At 33.7% G+C, this 26827-nt stretch overlaps 1 protein-coding gene across 1 annotated transcript in view; it reads right to left on the bottom strand.

The window, feature by feature from the left end:
* SEL1L2 (SEL1L2 adaptor subunit of ERAD E3 ligase) overlaps window positions 1-26827 on the bottom strand; it is a 162156-nt gene that overhangs the window by 81892 nt on the left and 53437 nt on the right. The window contains exons 4-5 of the mRNA XM_051975899.1: window positions 13336-13438; window positions 2988-3150 (exon numbers count right to left, since the gene is read on the bottom strand). Of these exons, the coding sequence (XP_051831859.1) occupies window positions 2988-3150; window positions 13336-13438 (266 nt within the window). The remainder of the gene's footprint in view (window positions 1-2987; window positions 3151-13335; window positions 13439-26827) is intronic.

Below are 26827 nucleotides of genomic sequence, written 5' to 3'. Positions count from 1 at the left end.
GTTACCAGCTACTGAAGGTCACAGTTATTGCTCACATGATAAACTTTCTCTAATGATATTATCTTTCATGGATGAAAAGAATTCACTTATAGTAGGGGTTTGTGGTTTGATTTTTTCCCCCAGTGATGATGTTTGCTGTGAGTTGTTGAAACTTTCTCTCTCCTGGTCTTTGGCACACATTTATAAGGCAGCCAGTTGTACCCGGCTTCAGTCAGCTATGTAAAATCATAGGGTTTAAGTTGGTTGGGAAGCTTTAAAATCAACTAATCCTAATCCTTATTTTAAAGATGAAGAAACAGTCACACAGGCATTAAATAATGGAAATGAATCTTGAACCTAAGTCTCTGACTCCATTTCATATTCTTTCCCTTATTGTTGTTGTAAGAGATTATGTTGATTATCTCTGATTAGTCCTGTCTATAGTTTATTCATATATAGTAGACTGCATGCTGTTTCCTCTGGTAGATTGTGAGCTCTTTGAGAGGAAGGGATTGTCTTTTACATTTCTTTGTATTAAAACTCTTATCAAAGTGTCTGGCACATAGTAGGTGTTTAACAAATGTTTATTAACTGACTGCTTATGAACTGTTTGTTTCTGGTTAAGGAGAATGGTGTGTATGGGAACTAAACCCCAGATCATTAGCATGTTATTCAATGTGAAATGCTTCCAGATCACAAACTTCTCACATTTATAGCATTTTCAAGTTAAAAAACAAAACAAAATAAACCTACTTTCTCTACAGTGACCCTGTGAAATAATGATGTATCAACAGTTTTATGTCATTAAATACAGAATGTAATTAAGAAAATGTGGTGTTACATGATGAATATCAAGTAACTATGTGATCAGTCAATAGTAGCTTTCTTCTGTTAATTCAGGATATAGAAATTTTAAGTGTTCACTCTTTCTATTATGATAAGTCTTCCTCTCTTATTATCTTCCTAATTTGTAGTGAAATATGAGGGTGAATAGCTAATATTGGTTGATGGATTATCTATATAATGATCTTTTCCTCCCATAGTATTTATCAAATGTCCATAAACTAGAATTCAGTTTTACAATACATTAACAACAATAGTGCTTTGCTTTGTATTTGTGTGCAATCAGTAGGGACACATATTTGAAGTTTTTTAAACAGTGGCAATGAAGTTGTGATCATTTCATTCACTTGGAGATAATAAATGGTCATATAGGCAGAACAATAACTGAGGTGGACAGCTAGAGAGTTGACTTGGACATCAAATTTAGAGGCTATGACAATACTTATAGACAGACCATCAGTAATGTAGAAATAACAAATTAGTATTTAGTAAGTATAATTAGTATAGGAAGCTATCAGATGGTGGACTATAGAAAACTTCATTTCCCCTCAAAAAAGGTCATCTTTCTGAACATAGTTTCTGAACATATTCTGAACATTTATATTTATTTGGCCTAGATACCAAAATTTCTAGTAAAGTTCTATTTACTGGATCCACTCTATTGCTACAGAGTAAAGATAAGATGTATGATGCCTTGAGATGTCCCTCTGTCATTAATGACACCATGTGAAAATCATGGATTTTGTACTTTTCATATCAATTTGTTTTATTCTTCTTGGAGGATAATCCTATGCTTTATTAAAATTTAAACATGTCATATCTCTTTTCTTAGTATCATCTTTTAGTAGAAAAAAATTGCACTAGTTTGGAATGGAATCATATAATATCATTTTGTCCAGAGTGATCAAAACATTTGACCTCCTCCATAATCCTAACAAAGCCCTTGGGTTTTCAGAAATTTACAGATGAAGATTTATTTGATCCCAGTATCCTATTATGTTAGCTCAATGTTATTTTAAAGAGAAAATATATTTAGTTTTTAAAGAAATTTTTATTTTACTTTGCATAACCAGTCAATACATTCCTGCAGCAATTAGATTTACTTCTTGGTTTCTATGTTCAGTCTACTGGATTTTAGCTTAAAATGCAGTATGATTGACATGAAGGGTATAGCACCCTTCAAAATCTATAAAGATATAAATGGGGGTGAGATAGGCGAATAGGGAAGCAAAGGGTGAGGGAAGAAGATAAGAGAGGGAATTCTTGGGTGGGGGGAGGTTAAGTGTAATAAGGCAAGTTATGGAGCAGAATTTAAAGAGTCAGCAGGAATAGGAAAGATGTGTGTATATGTAGAGTATGTGTGTGTGAGGATGTGTATGTATGTATATTTCTATATATGCATACATAAATAGATCTTTTTTTAACTGCAGCTTGCTTGGGAGTGGTGGAGGAGATGAAAGGGGGAAAAATAATAAAGTAAATAAAAGTGCACAGCAGAGAACCAAAGAATAATTTATAAGGAAGTAAAGAAAAAAATGGACATTCATGAATATAATTTCTTTTACGTATATATGTGTATTTTTTTTCTTGATCTGGTAATTTGTTGTTATATCTTTTGAATTCTCCCTGTTATTCTGCTGGGCACATGACAGTATTCTCTTTTGTTTTGCTTTATTTTATTCTGTATTCCTTTTCTGTTTTTCTTTTTTCTTACTGTTTTTTCAAATAGAATAAATTAAAAAAAATAAAATGCACTGTAACTAAATTGGGGTTTTGTATAGTCCTAGATTACCTGAAAACGGGTAAGAAAAATGCATGTTCAAAAATTTGAATTAGAGAATTGTGTTTTCTGATCCTGAATTTTATTTCTTTGATTAACAGCTTTCATGGATGGAGTACCAACTCTATGATCCCACAATTAATTTACCTTATGAGTTTAGGGAAGTTATGTAGTTCTTTTAAGGAGTCATTGGTAAAAGATAAACATTACTGACCAATTGTCTTATCAAGTATGTAAACATTTATTATATGATCTCCCTCGTTCCCTTTCTATTTCCCTCTCTCTTCTCCCTCCTTCCTCTGCCCCCTCCCCTCATCTCTCTGTATATACACATATATATAAGAAAGTATGCAGCATTTTGCTTTTTTCCCCAAAGTTAACTTACATTTTGGGCTTTATGAGATCCTTCTTTTGCCAAAGATTCATACAGGGCGATAGCTGCTGAAATGTTCTGAGGATGAATATCGCCAAAAAGCAATGCATCAGCCATATTCTCCATAGCTTTCATGTTTCCCTTATCAGCTGCTTTGGCAAACAGTAGGTAGGCTCTGATTCAAGAAAATAAAATTCAAAGTTAAATTTTCAAAAGTCAATTTTTTCTGTTCTAGCATAATATTTGTCTCAAAGTGTTCAAATTCAATTATTACCATTTAATAAAACAAGTTGTCGGTAAATTGTTACATTTCCTTATCAGTAGCATTTTTTTTCTCTTAAATGATTAATGCTCCATGATTTTCATTTCAAATATATGAGAAGACTTAAGAGTTACAGAAAATAGACATTAGCATACTTTGGTGCTTCAAGGACATCAGATTTTATGTATAGGTGTTCCGCCAATTGATGCAGAGCACAACTGTAGCTTCTTATTTACCTCTAAGATTGAATAGAAAGTTTCTTTATGTGACTTTGACGACCCTTAATAAACTTGGCTCTTTCCTATCTTTCCAGTTTTTTTTTTTTTTTACTTATATCTTATTTACCTCTGCCTATTTTGGAATCCAGTGACATGAACTAATAATATTGTTCAAACACCACAGTTAATATTCTGGTTTCCAACATTTTCACTGTTCCCCATGCCCGAAACAATCTCCTGCCTCATCTCTGCCTCTTAAACTTCCCTGGCTTCCTTCAAATCTCAACTAGAGTCCCACCTTCTACAAGTACCAATTCTCCTTTATCTTAATGCCCCATTTCTGAGATTACTTATTTTATATATATATATATATAGTATATAGCAGTCAGTATTTGGGTCTCCCATTAGACTGTTAGATTCTTGAAATCAGGAAATGTTATTTGCCTTTTGCTTAGCATGGTATCTGACAAACAGCAGGTACTTACTGAGCAAAGCATTGGGAAGAGGACTGAGCCTGGAATCAAGAAAACTTGAGCTCAAATGCAATCACTTCAAATTTAATTCAAATTCGGACATTCACTACTTGTGTGACTTTGGACAAGTTACTTAACGGCTACCTGTCTGTTTTCCCAATTGTAAAATGAAGATAATAATAGAATCTATAAATAGGAGAGTTATTGTGAGGATGAAATTAGAAAAACTAAAGTGATTAGTGATGGGTTTAGGAGAGCAGTTTCTAGTTCCAGATGATGTGATTGGGGGTTAGCACTAAATGATGAGATTTAGGCACCAAATGTTGGGGTTCAGTCATTACTAAGAATTCACCTTGGCCATTCTCTTTGACAAAAGATAGGGTTAGGGTAGGAGAAGAGATTACAGAAAGAATGAAGAGATACAATAGACATGAGTAAATATGGAATAGAGCTGGGAGATCACTTTCTTTGCTAGGAAGGAGTTTTAACAATAATGGAAAAGACAAGTTCCATAGCAGAACTCACAATTAAGCAGGAGAAAGGGAATACTCCATGATGTTGAACTATACCCTTAGCTGGTTAGAACCCTAAAAAAAATTAATTAGCTATAAGGAGGAGAACAAATAGAGACATTGGGGGGATGAGAGGAGAGACACCATGTGGCTTGGGGACAGGAGGGAAGACCCACACAAAGTGCTGTGATGAGCTAAACTCCAAAGGGATACAGCAAAGATGGTGTGAGCCATGGACAGATTTATAGGCAAAATTTAACCTTAAGTTTGACATAACTTGGATTTTCAACTGAACATAGCAAAGCAGGGCCTGCCTATTACCTCCACCAAGGGTGAGACTATGAAATGAAACTAATGCTCATCAATGTCCTTCCCTGCTGCCCCAGGGATCAATTCTATCAATACTCCAGCAGTCCCTCTCTGCCAACCACAGAGTTGCTCAAGTCCTCATCACAGTACAGTGCCTGGCATAGTAGACATTTAATTTTTTCCTTCCTTTTTTTCCTTTTCCTCTTTCTTCTGCTTCTTCCTTCCTTCCCTCTATTCCTTCCTTCCTTCCATCCATCCTTCCCTTCCCTCTATTCTTTCCTTCCTTCCTTCCCTATTTCCTTCCTTCCTTTCCCATTTCCTTCATATCCTCCTTTATTTCTTCCTGCTTTCTTCCTTCTCTTCCTTCTTCCCTCCCTTTCTGACAAGCTCTCTTCACTTTAATAAATAGTTTTGTAGTGTCTGTGACCAAAAAAAAATTAATCATCCAGTGGCAAATCTAGTGACAATCCTATCTGAACATTTCTCTGATGACAGACACATAATACAACAATAAACTTCTAAGAATCACAGAATTTCTGATTTGGTAACATTAGTGATCATCTAATTTAACCCTTATTTAAAAAAACAATGACATCCAGAAAATGTCCCAAGCTACTTGAGTTGCTTTCTCTTGAAGTCTTCCATGAGGAAAACCCACCTCATCTTGCATTTCCATGTTTTATCAGATACCCTGTTAGGAAAATTTTCCTCTTTTCAATTCTAACTCTTATCTTGAACCTTGTATTCATTATTCTTAGTTTTGCTGTTGGAGACAAACAAACCAAGTCCCTCTTCTAGGTTATAGATTTCAAATATTTGAAGAGATCAATATGACTCCTCTAAATGTTCTCTTCTCCAGAATAATCATCTATATAAGAGGATTAACTGATCTTCTTATGTTGTTTATAATTTTTGTTACCCTATTCTTGTTTTCCATCTTGTCATTGTCCATCTAGAACTGAATGCAATACTTCAGTAGTATTTAGAACAGGGTAAAGTAAAACTATTCTTTAATTATCTTAATAAAGGAGTAAGTTTGCATTAACCATATCAGATAGCAATAGAACATTAATGACTTATATCATTAGTGTTTGTAGTCAATTAATCTTTTTTGGAAGAACTATTAAACTTTATTTTGCTTGTTTTGTATTTGTGAAGTTGATTTTTTGAACCTAAGTGTAATACTTTATTCCTAGTAAATTTAATCATATTTGATTTAGTACAATACCAGCTTGGCAACATATTTGGAACCATAGTTTTGTCATCTTCACCTTTTTAAAGCAGATCATCAATTTGATAGAATCTTTCAGAGCCAATGCTCTGCTGGCATAGCTTTTGAGAGCCCCAGGATCACTTCTCCACAATGAGGCATCAGAGTAGAATTATAGCAGAAAGTATTATAACATACATGGGGGAATACAATTTCCCTTCTTCTCAAATTGAGTTTCAAGGGAAGTAAGAAACAAGGCAAATATATGGAAACTGAACTCATCCAAATGTTTCTCTGAAGTATTATTTATCCCAAACTTAAAGAGAATAGTACAAATTAAGATTGGCATGTCATACTCATGAAGGGACTTCCGTGAAAACAAAAGACTTTATGTTTGTCAATTTTAAAAATTCATATGCACACACACACACACAAATATTTGACTAACTTGTTGAGCAAAAATTTTTTTACCTCTCATGGAAAAAAAGGACAATTTGTATACCTTATGTCCTTTAGCACAAATTGCATAGAAGAAAATCAACTTTTTTAAAAAGAAAAAACTTCAAAATTTTCAATTAATTGACAGAAAACTTGTATAAAACTTCAAAACTTGTACAATACATTTCAAATGGTCCAAAATTTTCAATTAAATCATTTGAAATTTATTGTACAAGTTTTGAAGTTTTATACATATTTTCTGTCAATTAGACATTTTTAGGGGAAAAGGGTTCATGGGTAAGGAATACAAATACAGTAAATTCATACTGTATTATTTCTTAGAGCAGAGATTTCATCTGCAACTACTATGTGTCATAACAGAAGAAGAACCTTGCAGAGACTAAGATGTAATAGAAATAGAAAGTATGTTTGTAACTTATTTTCATGCTTTAAGCAAAAAGAAAAATTAATATTCCTTTCAGGAAACATAGGCCAGAAAACAAGGCCAGAAAGCATTAATCCACAAAGGCCTTGGCCCCAATCCGATCTCAAAAAACCAAAACAAAACACAAAGGAACACGGGAAAGCCATCCAAATATATACACATGCTTTGAATTCAAAATCAGGTATTTAGTCAAGTCACAAATGTTTATTATGTGCCAATTACTAGGCAAAACACTGGGGATACAAAGAAAATAAAAATAACAACAACTGCAGTCCCTTCCCCTCAAAGGACCATGCATTTCAATAGGGTAAACACTAAGTAAACAATACATACATACATGTACATAAATGTGTTTGTGTGTGTGTGTATATGTATATGTATATATATATATGTGCATATCTATATCTATATCTATATCTATATCTATATATATCTATATATATCTATATATATCTATATCTATCTATCTATCTATCTATATATATATATATATATATATATATATATCCAGCAAAGGCCTTATACACAAAGAGGACTTGAAGATTGGAGAACACCCAAAGGAAAGACATGGAAATAGGAAATGTAGTGTCATATATAAGGAACTTTGGGTAGGCTAGGATGACTGGATTTTGTAGTGGGTTAAGGGGTATAAAGTGAAGTATTAAAAAGTGGAAAGGTAAAAAAGGGCCAGGCGATGAAGGGCTTTAAGTGCCAAGCAAAGGAGATTATATTTGTTCCTAGAGATATTAGGGAGCCTCTGGAACTCATTGAACAAAGGGTGACATGGTTGACCTATACTTTAGAAAAATCACTCTGGAAATGACCTGACAATGAATTGGGGAGGGATGAGACACTTCAGTTAGGGAGACTAGTTATAAGGCTACCTTAATGGCCCAGGCAAGGAGTGATGAGGGTCTGAATAAGGGTTGTTGCTGTGTTAATACAGAGAAGGGAATATCCATGAGAAAAGTTCTAAAGGTAGAAATATTAAGTCAAAAAATAGCATTTTTTTGAAAATACATGCAAAAAACATATTTAACATATATAGGACTGCTTACCATCTAGGGGAGGGGGTGGATGGAGGGAAGGGAAAAATCGGAACAGAAGCCAGTGCAAGGGATAATGTTGTAAAAAAAATTATCCTGGCATGGGTTCTATCAATAAAAAAGTTATTATATATAAAAAAAGAAAAGACATGCAAAAATCGTTTTCAAAATTTGCAAAACCTTGCATTCCAAAATTTTCTCCCTCTCCTCTCTTCTCCCAAAACAAGCAAGCAATCCAATATATGTTAAATATGTGCAATTTTTCTAAACATATTTCCATCTTCATTATGTTGCACAAAAAAAATCAGATCATAAGGGAAAAAAAATTTGAGAAAGGGAAAAAAACAAGCAAATAGACAACAACAACAATAAAAAGTGAAAATACTATATGCTTCCATCCACATTTAGTCTCCCCTAGTTCTCTCTCTGGATGTGAATGGCACTTTCCAACACAAGTCTATTGGAAATGCTTTGAGTCATCTCATTGTTAAAAAGAGCCAAGTCCATCATAGTTGATCATTACATACTCTTACTGTTACTGTGTACAATGTTTTCTTGGTTCTGCTCAATTCACTTAGCATCAGTTCATGTAAAGAAATGACAAGTTTTTCAAAGGACTGGATATATAGGTTGGGTAAGAAAGGATGAAACAGATTGAAAATCTGGGAGTCTGGGAGAAATAGTGGTGCATTCAGTGTCAAAAGTTTGAGAAGAATTTTAGAGGGGAAAAAGGGTTCTGTTTTGAATATAATAAATTTTAGGTGCCTATAGGATTATCCATTTTGAGATGTTCAAGAGCCAGTTGGTGAATGACTCTAACTCAGGAGAAATTGGGATGGATATGTAGATATTAGAATAATTTGCATGGAAATGATAAAATGAACCCTTGGGAGCTAAAGGGAATACTAAGTGGAATAGAGATAAGGCCCAGGACAAAGTCTTGGGGAACACCCATGGTTAATGGGCATGACATGAAATAGTAAAAAGAATTGCCAAGCACTATTTACAGGTATTATTTCATTTGATCTTCACAACAGTTCTATGAGATAGGTGTTATTATTCTCATTCTCATTTTATAATTTAGAAAACTGAGGCAAGAGTAAATAAACTTGCTAAGGATCTTACAACTAGAAAGTGTCTGAGACTGGATTTGAACTCAGTATTTCCTGCCTCCAGAACCAAGGCTCAAACTACTACACCAACTGCTTCTGGTGAGAGCAATCTCATGAAAAACTTGTCAGAGTCCAAGAGGAGAAGGTGATTGGCGGATAGGGGGAAGGGGGAGAGGACAAAGATAAGAAAGAGATTATCAATAACTTTGGAGAGGGTAGTTTCAGTTGAATGAATTCAGTTGAATTCAGAAATCAAAAGACAAACTGAAGAAGATTCAGAATGGTGTCAGAGAAGGAAGTAGAAGCAATGAAAATAGATGACTTTTCCCCAAGGAGTTTAATCATAAAGGAGAAAGAAAAAGTATGTAGTATTTAGCAGGCATTGTAGTATCAAGTAAGGGTTTTTTAAGGAGAGGAGACACATAGACATGTTGATAGCAACAAGGAAGTGACAGATGGAGGTGAGGATAAAAGAAATGTGAGATAAAAGAGAAAGGAATCATAGAAATTAGCCACATGTACTGCTCAGTACCTGCTTATTCTAAAACATGCTTAAGTGTAGGCAGACCCGGCACAGAATGTGTCAGACAAGGACTGAGACCAGAAGAGGGTTGACCTGGTGTAGGAGTCATGGATTATCAGTGTTCTTTGTAAATTGAAGTTCTGAAAACTAGAAAGTTTATAAAACAGGAAGCTAGTTTCTGGCTCTAAATGGAGATTTTTATGGCACTTAATGTCTTTTAAAGCACTTAATGTTATCTCACTTCATCCTCACAATAACCCTTTAAAAGGGAAAGGATAAGTGCTATGTTCCATATTTTAGAGATGAGGAAATAGAAAATAAGCAGAATTAGGAAAATAATATACACAATGACTGCAACAATGTAAGCAGAGAGAGCAACAGCAGCAAAACTGAAATTAAATGCTTCATAATTATAATGACCAAGCTTTGCCCCCAAGAACAGCTCTAGGAAGACATTTTACTTGGCTTATTTGCAGAAGTGGGGAACCATTACATGGAATACAGTAGCTAGCAGTGAATTTTCCCCCTACGTATTGGTTAGTTTTTCTGAATTTTTTGTTTTTCCTTTTTATTTTAAGGGGTAGGTCTTAGGGACAAAGAGAAAGAAGAAGAAAAAAGTGTAGATGATATACAAATGATATCAATGAAATTAATTTTTTTACAAAAAGGTGCTATAGATGATAGATATAGAATCAGATAGGACCCTGGATCGCTTCAATGATTCTGGGTAACATTTACTGAGTTTGAATATCAAAATGGGTCAACCTTTCCTGTAGAAAAGTGGGATAGTGCAAATGATGATGATAAGTAAAATAAATGAAAGCTAATATGGAATAAATGAATGAATGAAGAAATTTTTAACAAAGTTTATTAAACTTCAAGGGCAACCATCAAGGGTGGTGCAGTGGATAGAATGCCAGGCTTAGAGTCAAGAAAACCTGAATGCAATTCCAGCCTCAAAACTTACTGTGTGACGCTGAGCTTTCTTCATTGCTGGAGATAAAAGGAAAGTTTAAGAAAAAGGACAAATAGAAGAATAACTATTCCTATTTTGTTACACATTTCTCTATCACAGAGAATAATTACCAAACAGGGAAACATAGAACAAACATGGTCAATAAGATGTTGAAGCACAAGATTCCAATCCCTTTTCTTAGCTCACTCCTTTTGTGGCTTTTGACATTGTTTTTTCATCTGCCCCACCACAAGATGTTCTCCCCTGCTTGACTTTACTAATATAGCTCTTTCCAAAATCTTTATTTTTATATCCAGTCCTACTGTCTTTCTCCCTTGTACTCCAATCCCCATCCATTGACTGCCACACATTTCTACATGAGTGAGGCAGAGAGTAATGGAAAAAATACTGGTTTCAGAGTCAGATGACTTGGCTCTTTGGTTTACTACCTGTAGTAAGGAATAAATCAGTTTACAATGCTGGGCTTCAGTTTCCTCATTTTCAAAATAAGGTGGAAATCTCAGACTCAACATGTTTAGTGTAAAACTTATTTTTTCCCCTAGAACCACCCCTCTTCCACAGCTCTCCATTCCTGTTAATGATATCACCATATCCACTAATTCCCAGTAACTGTTATACTGGACTTTTCTATCTTTCTCAGCTTTCATATTCAGTCAGTTGCCAATTCTTAGCAAATCTACTCCTACAACATCTGTTGCATCTCTGTTTCTCTGTTTCTGCTATCTACCTCAGATTAGGTCTCAACATCTACTGCCTAGAGTCATGGTCTCATAATTACTTCTTTCTTTCATTCATCTTCCTCATAGCTGACAAAATAATCTTTTATGGCTCAAAATCTTAAAAAAATTCTTTCCTATTATTACTCTAGGATCAAATAAAAGTTCTTCAGGCTTGTATTTAAGGTTCTTTACAAACCAGTCCCAGCATATGCAGACTTACTGTTTTTCACAAACTTAATTCTAGCCAAATTGGTCTGCTTGTTCAAATTTAGCATTCTATCATCTTTGTGCCTTTGTTTGGATTGTAACCCTGGCCTGAAAAGTGCTCTTTCTCTTTGAATTATAGCTTTCTTTAACGCTCAGTTCAGATAACACATGTGATCTTTTATGATTGCATTCTTCATTCTCAAATAATATTGTACTTATTTATTTGTTTATATGTCATGTCCCCAATAGATGTCTTTTTCTTTTTTATTTTTATATCTTTAAAAATCTAGTATATAAAAGGAGTATATTGAAAAACAAGAAACAAAATATGAAGTACAGAAATACTAAGAGAGCACCTGGTTACTCTCAAAGAGTTCAAGGCACCAGACTAAGCTAAATCCATCTCAACATAATAAGAGAAATTATAGATTTGGTTGTTGGGACATTGTTGGTCTCTGAAAAATTGTGAACATTTTTTTTCCTTTATTGAAGCTTTTTATTTTTCAAAACATATGTGTGGACAATTATTCAACATTAGCCCTTGCAAAACCTTTTGTTGCAATTTTTTCTCCCCTTTCCTCACTCCTTCCCCTAGATGGCAAGTAGTTCAATATATGTTAAACATGGTAGAAATATATGTCAAATCCAAATTGTGAACATTATAAAAGAAGTCATAGGACTTGAAATAGACAAAGGTTTTCCTGATTATCAAAAAAGCAGCTTCTTCACACTTCTGGCCAGTAAATTTGCTGGCAAAAGACAGCCTAGATTATGAAAAGGTTGTTTAAGAGGTCCTAGAAAACCAGACCAATATGGGTTAATGAATAACAAATCATAAGTGTTGTATAATATTAAATGTGACAATACCTTAGATATCATCAATCTCTCATCGCCAATTTAGAAACTCAGTATATTGAATTTACTTGTAGGTAAGTAGAAACATTTATTAACCAAGCCATTATACTAAGATATATTGGGCACATAAAAAAGGGCAAAAAACAGTTGCTTCCTTCAAGAATACATTCTTATGGGGGACACCACAAAAAAATAAGGAGGTGCCCTCAAGACATATATTGAATAGATGGAAAGGAATCTGAGAAGGGAAAGCATTATATAAGCCCATATATCTAATAAGTGGTTGAGAGTCTTGCTAAACTAACTTAACTTGATTTCCTCCCCCCAGCAAAATGATGGAGAGATATATAAAATAGTGGAGAGATATAGTCTAAATGGATTCAATCACGCACCAAAAGATGAATGATTAATGAATTTGTCAGTTTGTAAGGAGGTGTAGAGATCTACTTTAATTTCAGAAAAATAAATGTAAAGACCTATGTTTCAATTCAATAAATCAATTGCCAAGGCAGTTAATGACATACTGTGCTAGCAAAATAAGACATTCAGATAAGCATGAATTTACTGTATTTGCAATTCAACACATATTTTCATAGTAATATATAGATAATTAAAGACAAGTTGGACATTTTTTTATTTGAATTATCTAGATAATTATAATAATTGCCCGTTTTACAAGATCCCTCAGTAATTTATTTTCAAATGCCAATCCTTGTTCATTTAATAAATACATTTTGTTTGATTTGGCTTATTTGAATAATTTGTGAAACACTGAATTTGATCATTTTAAAAAATAAGATATTAAACAAAAGTCACAAGCTATTACTAAGACCATGAAAGAGATTTTTATGTTTTCTTCTTTGAATTTTTTTGACAAAATATTTTTTTTGACCAGAATTAGTTTTTTTTTTAATGTTCTATATAGTATTCAAGAGAAAACATGAACAAGAAATATATAAGCAGGGGTTATAACTTGTACCAGTATGAAGGAGTGTCCATCATGATGCAACTAGGACTTTTTAATAGCATTAAAAAATAACAGAATATAGACTTACTCTTCTTTTTGTTTCTGATTTTTCGAGTGGTTTAACACTCTGGTGCCCAATGCAAAAAGGCGAGCTCCTTCCTGGATTCGATTTTTCCTTGCTTGTCTTTTTACTATATAAGTACAAATAGAACACAAAATAATTAAAACAGTCCTTTGCTTTTAGTTTGTTTTTAAATAATATGTATTACAAGTCACAATATATACTTTTTATAGCACTCTACAATGCTATGCAGTGAAACCTGGAAAATCCTTAATGTAAAAAAGTCAAGTTTTGAAATTTCCATATTTCTTTACATTCTCTTTACATTCTTTACATTCTCTCCTTTCTTAAGGACCATAATGTAAATCCAAATCACTCTGGTTCTCATTGATTGGCCAACTGGTCTCAACCCAAGTCTCACTGGGTTATTGTTTGGGCACTGATTGCTCAGAGTGAATATAAGTAGTATTATTTCTGTTTTGACCAAAAAATCTTAGGGTCTTCCCCTCCCAAATTGATATTTTTGATTGGGTAAAAGAAAGCATTCTTTACTTCATTTCTCATCTAGCCTTAATCACTAATGGGTGGTTGCTTCAGTCAAACTGAGATCTCTTAAAGACTAGTTTAAAAAGGTCAAGGTCTCCCATTGCCATCTGGGGTCATTGCCAGTTATTAAAATCTCTTTTTTTGCCATGGGACTCGGCTCTGGAGGAGAAAGTAAGGCTGGTGACTGCACACACTTCTCTCACTTAAATCAAATTCACTTTCATGTCCATCATGATGAAACTAGGACTTTTTAAAAGCATTAAAAGATAACAGAATATAGACTCACTCTATAATATGTATTACAAGTCACAGATGGACACTTCTTCATCACTTTTGAAGAGTCATGATCCTCTTCAAGAATGAAGGACAAATAACAACCACAAGTTTTTAAAATGGGTTTTGCACTTATCTTCAAAATTTCATCATTGGGAAAGTCTAGGAATTATTATTCCCATTCTATGGGGAAGACCATGGTCTTTAGAAGAGTTATAGAACTCATCCAAAATCCCAGAGCTAGAATAGGTGGGGAAGTGAGAACTCAGATCATCTCATACCAGTCTTCTGCTCATCCTACAATAAATGCATTGCTTCTGAAAGAGGGTTTTAATATATCTAGCAAAAGCTGTGATTGAAAACTTGGGGAATCAAAAAAAAGAAAGCAATTTCAAATGAGAGGGGCATGATGATCCCATATTCCATTAACAAGACCACAAAGAACTAATGGTCCTGATCATTTGCTAACAAAAGACACATAAAAATGTTACTTTCTTTACAACCTCATCCTTTTTCATTCTGACAACTCATTTCGAAGGTGTGGTTTTCCATCATTGTGGGTTTAGAAACTTTGTCAATTTGTTTAAGTGCAAAGTTATTTTTCACCACTTAAAGATAATTTGCAGCTATTTGTGGACAATTCTAGTATCCAATCAATTTTGTAACAGAGGGAATTTTTAGTACCAAATTTCTGCTATGTATTATGTGTTATTGAGTCTTTGGATTAAAATCACATTTTTTAAATGGGAAAATCCTATTAAATTGGCTTTACCAAAGCAATTCCTTCTATTTAAATACCCAATATGTGAACTGGAATTGAATTTAAAGAGTCTATTCTCTATACACATTTACACCAGAAATGATTGACATTTCTAATTTTCTTTTTTGTAGCATCCTTGCATTTGCAATTCTTTTCATTCTATGCATTTGTTTTGAAAAACAAATCTATTTTATCAGTGGAGTTCCCAACCTAAAACTAAGTTCTTTTATCTTAATGGATGTTTTACCCAGTTTTCTCTCTCTGTGTGTTTATGTGATTTAGCAACATAATATGTTTGTAGAAAACATCTATTGTGAATTCTGGATGCATACATTTATGACATTATATGTATTTTACTCTATATTTTAGTCTATATATGCTTATATATGTACATATTGATACTACAGATAGACTGTAAGTTATCTGAGAACAGATATTGCTTTATTTTTTTTTTTCTTTTTATTCTCCATGTCTAACTCAAGTGTCTGGCATGTAGTTCTTAATAAAGATCTATTGATTGACTAAAGGGGGGGAGAGCACAAGAAATTCATTTTTGGGGGGAGGGAGATGAAGAAAAGTCCTATGTTAGAGGATCTATAAAAGTGAAATTTCTAGTGTATTCTTAATAGACTACCTGGGGAAAAAAGGTTGTGAGGGTGGAGAAGAAAGTCCATGAGAAGGGAAGCCCTCTGTGTTTATACAGATGGAAATATTTTAAGACATTTGGAAGTACTGCAAAAAGTTTTGGAGCAGTGCCAATATAGTATCCAAGCTGCTGTATGTTTTAGTCAATAGGATAGCCAAAAAATAAATCCACCTGTACAAGACTCTCTAATTCCCTCTCTGTGCTACAAGCTGTTCTTTTGTATAGCAAAGGGATGCTGAGAACCTGGCAGCTGTAATAAGTACCATCTATTGTGAAACTCCATGGAATTATCCATTAAAAAAAGGATTTCTCTGGTTGGGGACTCTCAAGGCAGAAGAAGTCCAAATTGGTTCTACCCTGGCCTATTTCCTCCTTTGTAAAATGAGTATGGTAATAGCATCTATCTCCCTTTTCATAGGGTTATTGTGAAGATCAAATGAGATAATATATGTAAAGCACTCTGAATCCTTAAAGTATTACATAAATATTAATGTCAGCTCAGTTTGATGAATTACAAAAGAATAAAGAATAGTGTGTTGGAGAGGCAAGACAATGTTATTTTCTTCTGAATTCAAATTTGGTGTGACCATAATTAAGGGTTGTCAATTCAGATTCTTCAGTAGAAGGAAGTAATGGCCTTTAATACAATGGATGAATTTAGCCAGCTTTTCCCTAAGTAAATTTCTAGATTCTTAAAGAAGACACCAGAGTAAAACACTAGGATCTCAAATAACATTAAAAATAATAACTAGTATTTCTATAGTGCTTTATGATTTGCAAAGCACTTTACAAATTAATTTTATGTTAAATACTCAATGTAGTTTCTATATAAGAATATGTAGAAACCCAAACAATGCATAGCCCCAAAGTATAGGAAAAACACACGTCAAAAAAAGGTCTATTTTGAATATGTGTTGCTGATGAAACTAGAGTATTTTCAAAATCTCATAAAAGAAATTTTCAAATCTCATTCAGTAGACAAAAAGTAAGTAGCCAGATAAGCTGGGGTCTACTAATTTCTGCCCCTCCAAAGGCATGTAATTTTATTTTGTTTTCCACTTAATAGTATTTTATTTTCTTTCCAATTACCTATAAAAATAGTTTTCAACATTCCCTTTTATAAGAATTTGAATTTCAAATTTTTCTCCTTCTTCCCCAAGACAGCAAGCAATCTGATATAGGTTATACATATATAATTATGTTAAACATTTCCACATTAATCATGTTCCCCCCAAGACAGGAAGCAATCTGATATAGGTTATATATGTATAACCATGTTAAAGATTTCCACATTAATCATATTGTGAAGAAAAGAATGAGAAAAAAGGATATGATATTGGACTTAATTGTTCTTTAAATAATTGGTAGAATTCAATTGCAAATTCATCTGGCCCTGGGAATTTTTTCTTGGAGTATTTATCAATGGTTTGTTCAATTTCTATTTCTAAAATTGGTTATTTAGATATTTTACTTTTTCTGTTAATCTGGGAAATTTACATTTTTTATCTATTTCACTTAGATTGTCAAATTTATTGACATATAATTGGACACAATAATTCCTAATTATTGCTTTAATTTTCTCTTCACTGGTGGTGAATTTGCCCCTTTCATTTTTTGATACAAGATATTTGGTTTTCTTCTTTCTTTATTTTCCAAGAGTCAAATTAATCAAATGTTTAGCTATTTTATTGGATTTTTTTTTCATAAAATTAGCTGTGTTTTAATTCAATAGCTCACTAGTTTTCTTTCTTTCAATTTTATTAGTCTCTCTTTTAATTTGATTTGAACTCTATTTTTGATTTTTAGAATGTCTAATTTGATTTTTAGTTTGCTCTTTTTCTAGATTTTTTTAGTTGCATGTTCAATTCATGGCATATTATTATTACAAAAGTATAGTGGAATGCCTAGAACCTAGAAAAAGTTGACTCCAAGACTAAGAATGAAGTGGTATTTATCAAACATTGTCCAAACAAAAGAAGCTCTGATTCTGAGAAGTGACACTGTTTTTTTAGGCAAAAATAATCCTGTCCTAAAAAATGACAATTCATCAAACTACTACAATCTGATAAAAATATTTTTTAAGGCTATTCAATTCCAGTTCCCTTTGCTTTAATGGTATGTTTATTAAGAACCTTTTATAGTATGGTCTCTTCTTTAGTGTACTGACTTAATAGGAAGGAATGCCTGTTTTAAATGACCATTTATTCTTACAGATATAATCCCCTTGATAAATTAATCCAGCATTCTGGATTTTAAATCAATATCTTCTGTGAGTTTGTTTAATATAATTTTGTTTCTTAGAGCCTATCAATTTTCAGGACAGTGATTTTTGGAATTCACAAAAAATTAACAGATTGTAGATTCATGATAACCTCATCCAAACTGCAGATATCTTCCAAAGGGCCCTTTATTTCTCTCTTGGTTTTTCTTGGTCTTTCTCTTGGAGGTCATGGTCTCTTCCAAAATTTTCAAGAAAAGGGGGTAAGATTCTAAACTTGTGTTTAAGTGTGTTAGAAAGGTTAAACAATTAAAAAAAATTTTGTTTTAACAAAACATTTTAAAATGACAGTTTCAAATTAAGAAACAATTTTTAAAATATCTCTTGTGGTCCTTTTCTTCTCCCATGCATGAGCAGTAATTTGAAGTATAATTTAGGATTTTAAATTTAGAATGATCATAGAGATCATCTCATCCAATTGCAACACTTTGGGTATTAATTTAAGAATTGAAAGAGATCTTGGCTATCATCAATTCCAACCTTTTTATTTAATAGATGAGAAAACAAAGTCCTAGCTGAGATAAATGACTTGTCCAAAATCACACAATTAGTAAACATGTATCTGAGGAAGAATCAAAATCCAGGTCTTCCCACTTCCAGTTTCATCCCTCTGAATTAACTCTATATCACATTTTCTCATAAAACAACAGAAAAATTCACATTTCTGTAAAGGCAAATCTTCCTCTGTATGTATATATAAGAAAAAGTAGCCGTATCTATAATGTTAGTTATAATCAAGTAATCATTTCAGTAAGTCACCTTAATAATGCAGTGGATAAGAGTGCTAGGACTGAAGTCAGGAAGACTTCTCTTTCTGATTCAAATCTGGCTGTCGATACTTACTAGCTATGTGACCCTGTGGAAGTCACTTAACCCCATTTACCTCAGTTTCCTTATTAGCAAAATGATCTGGATAAAAAATAGCAAATCACTTTAATATACTTGGCAAGAAAACACAAAATGGGGTCACAAAGAGTAAGACACAATTGAAAAACAACAAATCACTCTACTAATTAGTTGTCATTCATAGGGTTTTTTTGGTTTGTTTTGTTTTTACTTGAGTGGAGATATATACAAATTAAACATAAAGGAGAACTTACTTTAGTCATTTAATTTGTTTTCCTCATCCCATGCAACCCTTGACCTAGGACTTAAAATGTTCTATAATACTTGTTTTAGTCTACTTTTGCAGTTTTATCTTATAGGACTCCTCATTCACAGCAAGATGATATACTCAATTCAAGATAAACTGAACTCAGTTCTTTATACCAAATATCCTGATACTTTGTCTAATAATTTCAATGCAAACTCATCCATTTCTTCATAGGTAGACATATTTACAAATTTTAAAGTAGATTCTAAGTTTTGAAGTAAAAAATGTATTTATTATAATTATAAGCATATACAGACTCTAATGATGACTAGCCAAGATATTTTTTAAAGCCCCAGCTAATTGAGACAAAACAATTATTCCATTATTTGACTTAATTGACTAGATGTTAGACTGAATTGACTGGAAAAATGAAATAATGAGCACAAATTAGTTAATTAAAATAAATTCTCCTTCATGTTTAGGTTGTATATACCTCTACTCATGTAAAAAACAACTACAACAAAAAATTGTGGTTAACAACTAATTAGTAAAATGATTTGCTATTTTTCAGTTGTTTCAGTTTCAGTCTCTTTGTGACCCCATTTGGAGTTTTCTTGGCAAAGATACTAAAATAGTGTGTTGTTTCTTCTCCAGCTCATTTTACCAATAAGGAAACTGAGGCAAACAGGAGTAAGTAACTTGTCTAGGGTCAGTCAACTAGTATCTGTGGTGAAATTTGAACTCAAGAAGAGTCTCCCTGATTTCAGGCCCAGCCCTCTATACACATTGGGCCCAGCCCAATGTAGGTCATCTAGTTCACTCAAACCTGAACCAGAATTCCTGTCAATAATCTATTCAGTAAGAGTTAATCTAAATGTTGCCAGTCCTTTGATCTACTACTTCCAAAGGTAGCACAGAGCACTTTGGGTTTTCTTTTTTCAAGAAAAATGATTAGTACATAGTTTTCAACAAAGGGAAGACTCATCAAGCTACAAACCAGTGACCTTGACTTGACTTTTGACAGAATTCTAGAATATATACTAAAGAGACAGTTTGTGAGAATTTAGAAGAGGCAAATGGAGTTCACTAAAAGATAACACAGCAGAATAATGAAGACAATTTTTCTAGATCTAGGGAATTCTCTATGTTTAGAATTCCTGGATTTCATCATAATATTTGATAACATCTCACAAAATCCTTGAGCATAGAAGAGACAATAGATCATTAGTAGATTCAGGACTAGCTGAATGATCTGACCCAAAGATTAGTGATTAATGCAAGGAGATTTCCAGGAGACCACCATAGAACTCAGTTCTCAATGTTATTTGTTCAACATTTTTATCAATGACTTGGATCAAATTTGCAAATAAATGACTCAGAGGTGGGGGAGGGAAATATCTAACATAGGGAACAGCAGAAGTATAATCTTGAAAGATCCTAAAAGAGTTAGCATGATGGGATCAAATCCAATAAGGTCAGATAGAGATAAATATAAAGTCTTACATAAATTTGAAGAAAAAAACTTTTAAAGCACAGCATGGAGGAGTTATTGCTAGACAACAGTTCATGTGAAAAAGATCTGAGGCATACTTATAAGACACCAAGGAGAATGGCAGATCTCTTGAGTTTGGGAATCATGGGTTACAGTGGGCTATACCAATGGGGTGTCTGCACTAAGTTTAGCATCAATATATTGAGCTCCAGAGGATTCTGGGAAGATCATGGAGTAGGTCATAAAATTTCAAAATTTGTATCTCAGGGCAAACATAGACTAGTGAAAAAAATAACTTGGAGCAGAATTAGCAGTCTTTCTGGGACAACCCAGAAGACCCAAAGAATCCCAGGATAGAGGTTAATCAGTGTGAAATATAAATATCTCCAGCTCTGCAGTAACATCAAATAGGGAGCTCAGGGCTAAATGGTTTGGGTTGGAGTCTCAGCTCATATCACAGTAACTTTCGCTTCCTCAATATCCTGGAAAGTCTGGGATCTGAGGCTGAGAAGACCAAGGGAACCTGTGCTGATTAGTAACACCAGGCCCGAATGTGCTGCAGCCATGCTGCCCTGGATGAGAAGGAACAAGTACATCCAGTAAGTGCAAAAGCAGTGGGACAAGAATGCTTCCAGTTGGGTACTTGCAGGAGGGTAGAGCTTTTGGTTTGAGGGTCCAAGTTATAAGGGAGAGCTGAAGTGAAACTGGAGGAACCCCCACCCCAGGATTGGAAGTGTTTATACCAATACTTCTCATTAAAAAAAAAGAAAAGAAAAGAAAAGAAGAAATAACTCAACTATAGAAACTTATTATGGGAATAGGGAAAACAGGGTTCATTTTCAAAGGACACTTGAACCACAAAGAATAATGTTAAATGGCTATCTGCTGCCTAGAAAGAATTTATAGAAACACTCAAAAAAGAACTTTAAAAATCAATCTCATTTAGAGATTGAGAAAAAAAAAATCAAGAAAAACAAGAACATTATATATATAAGGTTAACCAACTAGAAAAGAAATATATACTCTTAAAGAAAAGTTTTTTGAAAATTAGAATTGGACAAGGAGAAGCTTGTAAAGCTATTAAGAGACCAAGAAATAACAAAACAAAATATACATAATGAAAAAAAGAACACAATATGAAATAACAACAGATTTGGAGAACAGATCAAGAAGAGAAAAAAATATAAGATTAATTGGACTACATGAAAGCTAAGACCAAAAAAAAAAAAGAAATCTTGAAATGCTAATGCAAGAAATAATCCAAGAAAATTGTCCTGGAATGATACAACATGAAGGAAAAGTAGAAAGAGAAAAAGTCCATAGATCACCAACTCAACGAAATCTATGTGGAAAACACATAGGAATATTGTAGACATAGGAATATTGAAGAGAGCCCAGAAAGCTGGAGAAGTATACTTGAAACAAGGTGTTAACTCAGTGGAATTGATGAGATAATTAATGGTCCTCTGGTTCACATATATACTTAGTACTTAGTATAGTGATGTAATGTTCTCTAAGTTCACACATAATCAGTATGCTGTAATGATGTAATTACAATAAGATATATAAGAGTTAAGGACTGGGAGAGAGAGACAGTCTATCTTTGCTCATTCTCTTGGTGGCTCTCCTGCTTCCTGCACTAAGATCGGCCTGGCAGACCAACAGAATGTTGGCAGAGGAGTATGGGTCAAACTATGACAGACACAGACTGTGAAGGGGACAATAAAGACTTTCGACTGTATTCCTATTCTCGTGGTGATTATTCTACTAAGACCAAGGCTGGTCTCTAGACCCTCCAGAAAGCTAGCCCAAACATTACAGAATATTATTGCCAAACTTCAACTTCCAGCTCAAAGAGAAAATTTTACAAGAAAAAAAACAAAAAAAAAATTTTAAATGCTGGAAGTACAATTAAAAATTTACAGTATTTATCAACAGTTAAAATAAAAGACTGCATGTCCTAGAATAATGTATATCGTGCAGGTCCTGAATAATGTATATCAGTAATCAAATGTACTAGGCCTGTGGTCAAAAATATCATGTTCAGTAAAATTATTCATAAAGTTGAATTTTAAAAATGGACATTCAGTGAACTTGCAGATTTTCAGTATTTTCTCTCAAATGAACCTTAATTTAATAGAAAATTTAACATATAAGAACCAACATCAAAGATTAATTTCAGATGTCTCAACATGGACATAATGTTTATATTTTTTACACAGTGTATACCACATATACCATAATGATATTAATCATTAGTTGACTCAAAAGAAAGACTGGGGAGGGGCAGCTAAGTGGGGCAATAGATAGAACACCAGCCCTGAAGTCAGGAGGACCTAAGTTCAAATTTGGTCTCAGACACTTAACACTTCCTAGCTGTGTGACCCTGGGCAAATTACTTAACCCCAATTGTCTCAGCAAGAAGAAAAGAAAAAAAAAGCAAAAGAAAGACTAGGGAGGGAAGACTCCCTCCGCTGTAGGGAGAAGACTAGGAAAGTTAGCTATGATTTGACTTAAAAATATTGTCTAGGAAAATATAAAAATTGCAATTATTTTATACAAATGAGGTATAGAGGAAGAATGGTACAGAGGCATTAGAGGATGAAGGAGGGCTGGTAGTTCTGAAAACCTACTCACACTGGAAATGAGTTAAATAAAGAACATTACATATATATACATATATATACGTATATATATATGTATATATATATGTACCATGAAAGATTATAGCACTTTCCAAAATCTTTAAATCTTTAAAGAAATAAGAAGGGAGGAAAGAGGATAAAGTGAGTAATAGAAGGGTGTGTAGAGTTATGGCCGTGGGACAAGGTGTGTAGATTAATGGGAAAGGAATAAAGAGGGGGGTAAAGGGTGAAGATGGGGTACAGAAGTATGTTTAGATTAACAGGAGGGGAGTAAGATATATATATATATATATGGATGGGAATGGGGTAAAGAGGTAAGGAAAGGATGGAGGAGAAGATAAGGGAGGGTCCCCTAAGATGGGTAGGTGAAAGTTAAGTAACAGCAAGGCAAGGTGTAGAAATAAAAGAATAAGCAGGGACAGGAAATAAGAAATTTACACAAACAGTACAACAATGATCAGGAATAATATTTTTTAGGGAAAAAAAAGTAGGATGAGTAATCCTTGATCTCAGACAAAGTCAAACTTAAAGATTCAGTCAAGAGGGAAATCTACATTATATGTTAACTTTATATTTATCTATGTATAGGGAGGTGGGGGATAAATGAGGGAAAAAGAATAAAGTAAAAAGTCCACAGCAGAGAACAAAAGAATAACCTATAAGGAAGAAAAGAAAAGATGTATAGTCATGAATAATAATCTCTTCTATTATTATATAAGTTTTCTTCATGGAAATTTATTGTTGTATATTTTGAATCCTTCCTGATATTCTATTGGACCCATGACAATGTGGTGGTGTTGTTTTTCTTATTTTCCTTTTCTGTCTCTTTCTATTCTGTTTTTTCTTATTTTGTATTTAGTTTAATAAAAATAAAAAAATTTAAAAATTAGACAAGACAAAGATATATATATATATATATATATATGTGTGTGTGTGTAATAAGCCCCAGGAGGGAGAATGGGACTACTAGGTTGCCTCAAGAGGGTTGAAACAGTCCAGGCCAAAAACTAAGGAGATCAAAACCCCTAAGTAGATTAGTAGGGAAATCAGGCATCAACCAGTGAGAAGCACCTGCATTTTAGTTATGCTCAATGGGAAGACCTGGTTGGGAAAGGAAGGAAGGGAAGAAAAAAAAAAGGAAAAGAAATAAATAGAAAGAAAGGAGGAATGAAGAAAGAAAGGAATAAAATAAATATAACAGGGAGACAGGAAGGTAGGAAGAAAGAAGAAAAAAAAAAGAAATAGAAAAAGGATCTGGAAAATTGAGTGATTGCAAGATCAATATGTCAACAATCTTATGTGGCAACCAAAAATGTGTTTTTTGTTTTTTTTTTTTTTGTCTGAATTTGGAGTTTCATCTCATTAGGATTGCCTTGGTGAGAAAACTCCTTCTACCAATGCAGGTTTGCAACTATTCTGCAACTTAAGAATATTAGAAAGTTGCCTGAAGCATTAAGAGAATAAATGATTTGTCTAGGGTCCTACAATCAGTCTGTGTCAGAAGTAGGATATAATGATCTTCAGCTGCTTTAAAAGAGACCTGCTTTGCAGAAAGAGATAATAGACTCGCTGTACTCTTCCCTAAGTAGAAAATAAGTGGAATATTGCATTTATTTCTGAATACCATAAAGAAAAGAAAAAAGGTAGGACACATCTAGGAAAATGACTAGCATGATAACAGAACCATACAAAAACTGGTTGAAAGAACCAGGGATATTTAGCTAGGATAAATTTGGAGAGTAAAAGGACAAACATAATACCTCTTTTCAAGTACCTGAAAGACTTTTGTGTAGAAGAGATGTGAGACATTTAATTCTGGTCCTAGAGGGAAGAACTCTAGAGGGTTCCCTAGAGAGAACAGGTCAGAAATACAAAAAACCAAACCTGAGCTTCATTCTAAATAATTAGACTCTCTAGAAGTGGTACAGCCACACTCATTAGGTCAGAAAGTGATTAATGTTTGGAGATATTAGAGGGGGAATTCTACTATAGGTATAGATTGGACTTGATGGTCCTGCAAGTTGTCCCTAGCTATGAGATCCTGTTATTCTGTGATTTGTCACTTGGATTACTTTTTCATGTTTTGTTGTCAGAGTATCTAATTTGTGGAACTCCCTAAATGTTAGTTTTGTTGGTGGGAGTGATGTAAGATAATTTTGTGGTCCCCTGATGTTAGGAGGGGCTTCTGTTCTAACAATAAGTCAGAGCTGCCTCAGGGACTTCCCACACTCCCAATATAAGAACAACAATCTGTCTGATTCTGAAAACACCACTCCTCAATTCATTGCTGACTGAAAATCTAGTCAGCAAGTACCAAATTCTGGAGAGCACTCCTCCGTCCTACCTAAGGGTCATAGAATTAGCATGTCAATGCTAGAAACCTGGATAAATATGACTCTTCGTTTCCTTGCTAATTTCTTTTGGAATTCAGCCTGCTTTTATGGCATTACAATTACAATAAATTTTGCCCCTTGATTAGAAAATGGGTTCATACCTGCAAATTCTTTTTAGACACCTCATGACACTGGTTTGACACCCCAAACTTTTGGGGTTCCCTTCCCGACCTCTATTGCAACTAGGAAGTGTAAGGAACTCCACTGACTCACTGATGAATGCAGGAAAGATTTATTTTACCTTCTTGCAAGAATGGGTGTGTAAGTGAGTAGACACACTTTTTGGGACTCCAAAGGCAGCATTTATTTCCTATGCTGAAGCACAATTATAGAAGTTACCTCACATGAATCTCCACCCCTCATTACATAGCCAGTCTCCCCAAAGGAGCTTCCATTCCAGAAGCGGGAAGGTAACAGAGGAGGGCTGAGGGAAAAGAACAAAGGATTCTTTTCAAATCTTAGGCCAACATCTCTGATTATAAGTCAGTCCCTGCCCTCAAGGAACTTACATTCTTTTGGGGGAAGATTACCTCCCCCTTGATTATTCCTTGATGTCCTTGTGGGTTTGGGTTTTCTAATTTAAGTTTCATTTCTCTAATTTAATTTTCATAATTTCATGTGGAAATCGAAAGGTCCATCCATTTCTCACAGTTTTAGTGAAAGAAAAATGATTAAAAAAAGATGTCGTTAATAGTGGAGACAGCCTAGCAATGAGCTGTTAAGTTAGCTATTATCTATCTTTCTTGAATGGTATAAGTGAATGCTTTCTCTATTTCAGGGAGTTCAGGTTCAGAAGCTTTCCTTAAAATCAATGACAAGTGACAGAGAGAGAAGTTGCCGATTACTGACTATATAGATGTGCTATATTTCTCATTGCCTCTAGGATAATGCAACTGAAGAAAGGGAGACTATGTTTTATCTTTTTTTTTTTTTTTTTTTTTGCATATTTCACAGTTCCAGGTAAAGAACCTTATATATAGTCAGTCCTCAATGAATATTTTATAATGGATTTGTCATTTAAGCCATGATAGTTGTTATAATAAGAGATAGTGGATAAAAGGGGAAAAAATTTGAAAATAGTGATACAGGTTAAAAGTTAACAGCTCTAGTTTGGATAGAAAAAATCTCTGTGAAGCTTGTTAAAGCTCTGGGGTACTTTGCATGACCCTGGCACTAACTGCCACAGGTATAATGGGAGTTAAAAAATATTTACTTCTTAGAACCTAAATAAGTGGTTTTGGGAAAATTCCCAAGGAGCTTCAGCAAGGATGTTGGAAAAGACTGATTTGATTTGAAGGACTAATTTCTAAGTCTGTTAGGTGAGACTATGGGCATGACTAATAAAATAGCTTCAAGAAAAAAATTATAATATTCCCTTAGATGAAAGAAAAGG

The sequence above is a fragment of the Antechinus flavipes genome, chromosome 2 (genome assembly GCF_016432865.1).
Source record: "Antechinus flavipes isolate AdamAnt ecotype Samford, QLD, Australia chromosome 2, AdamAnt_v2, whole genome shotgun sequence".
Classification (NCBI taxonomy): Eukaryota; Metazoa; Chordata; class Mammalia; order Dasyuromorphia; family Dasyuridae; genus Antechinus; species Antechinus flavipes.
This window is presented reverse-complemented; position numbering and strand designations above follow the sequence as displayed.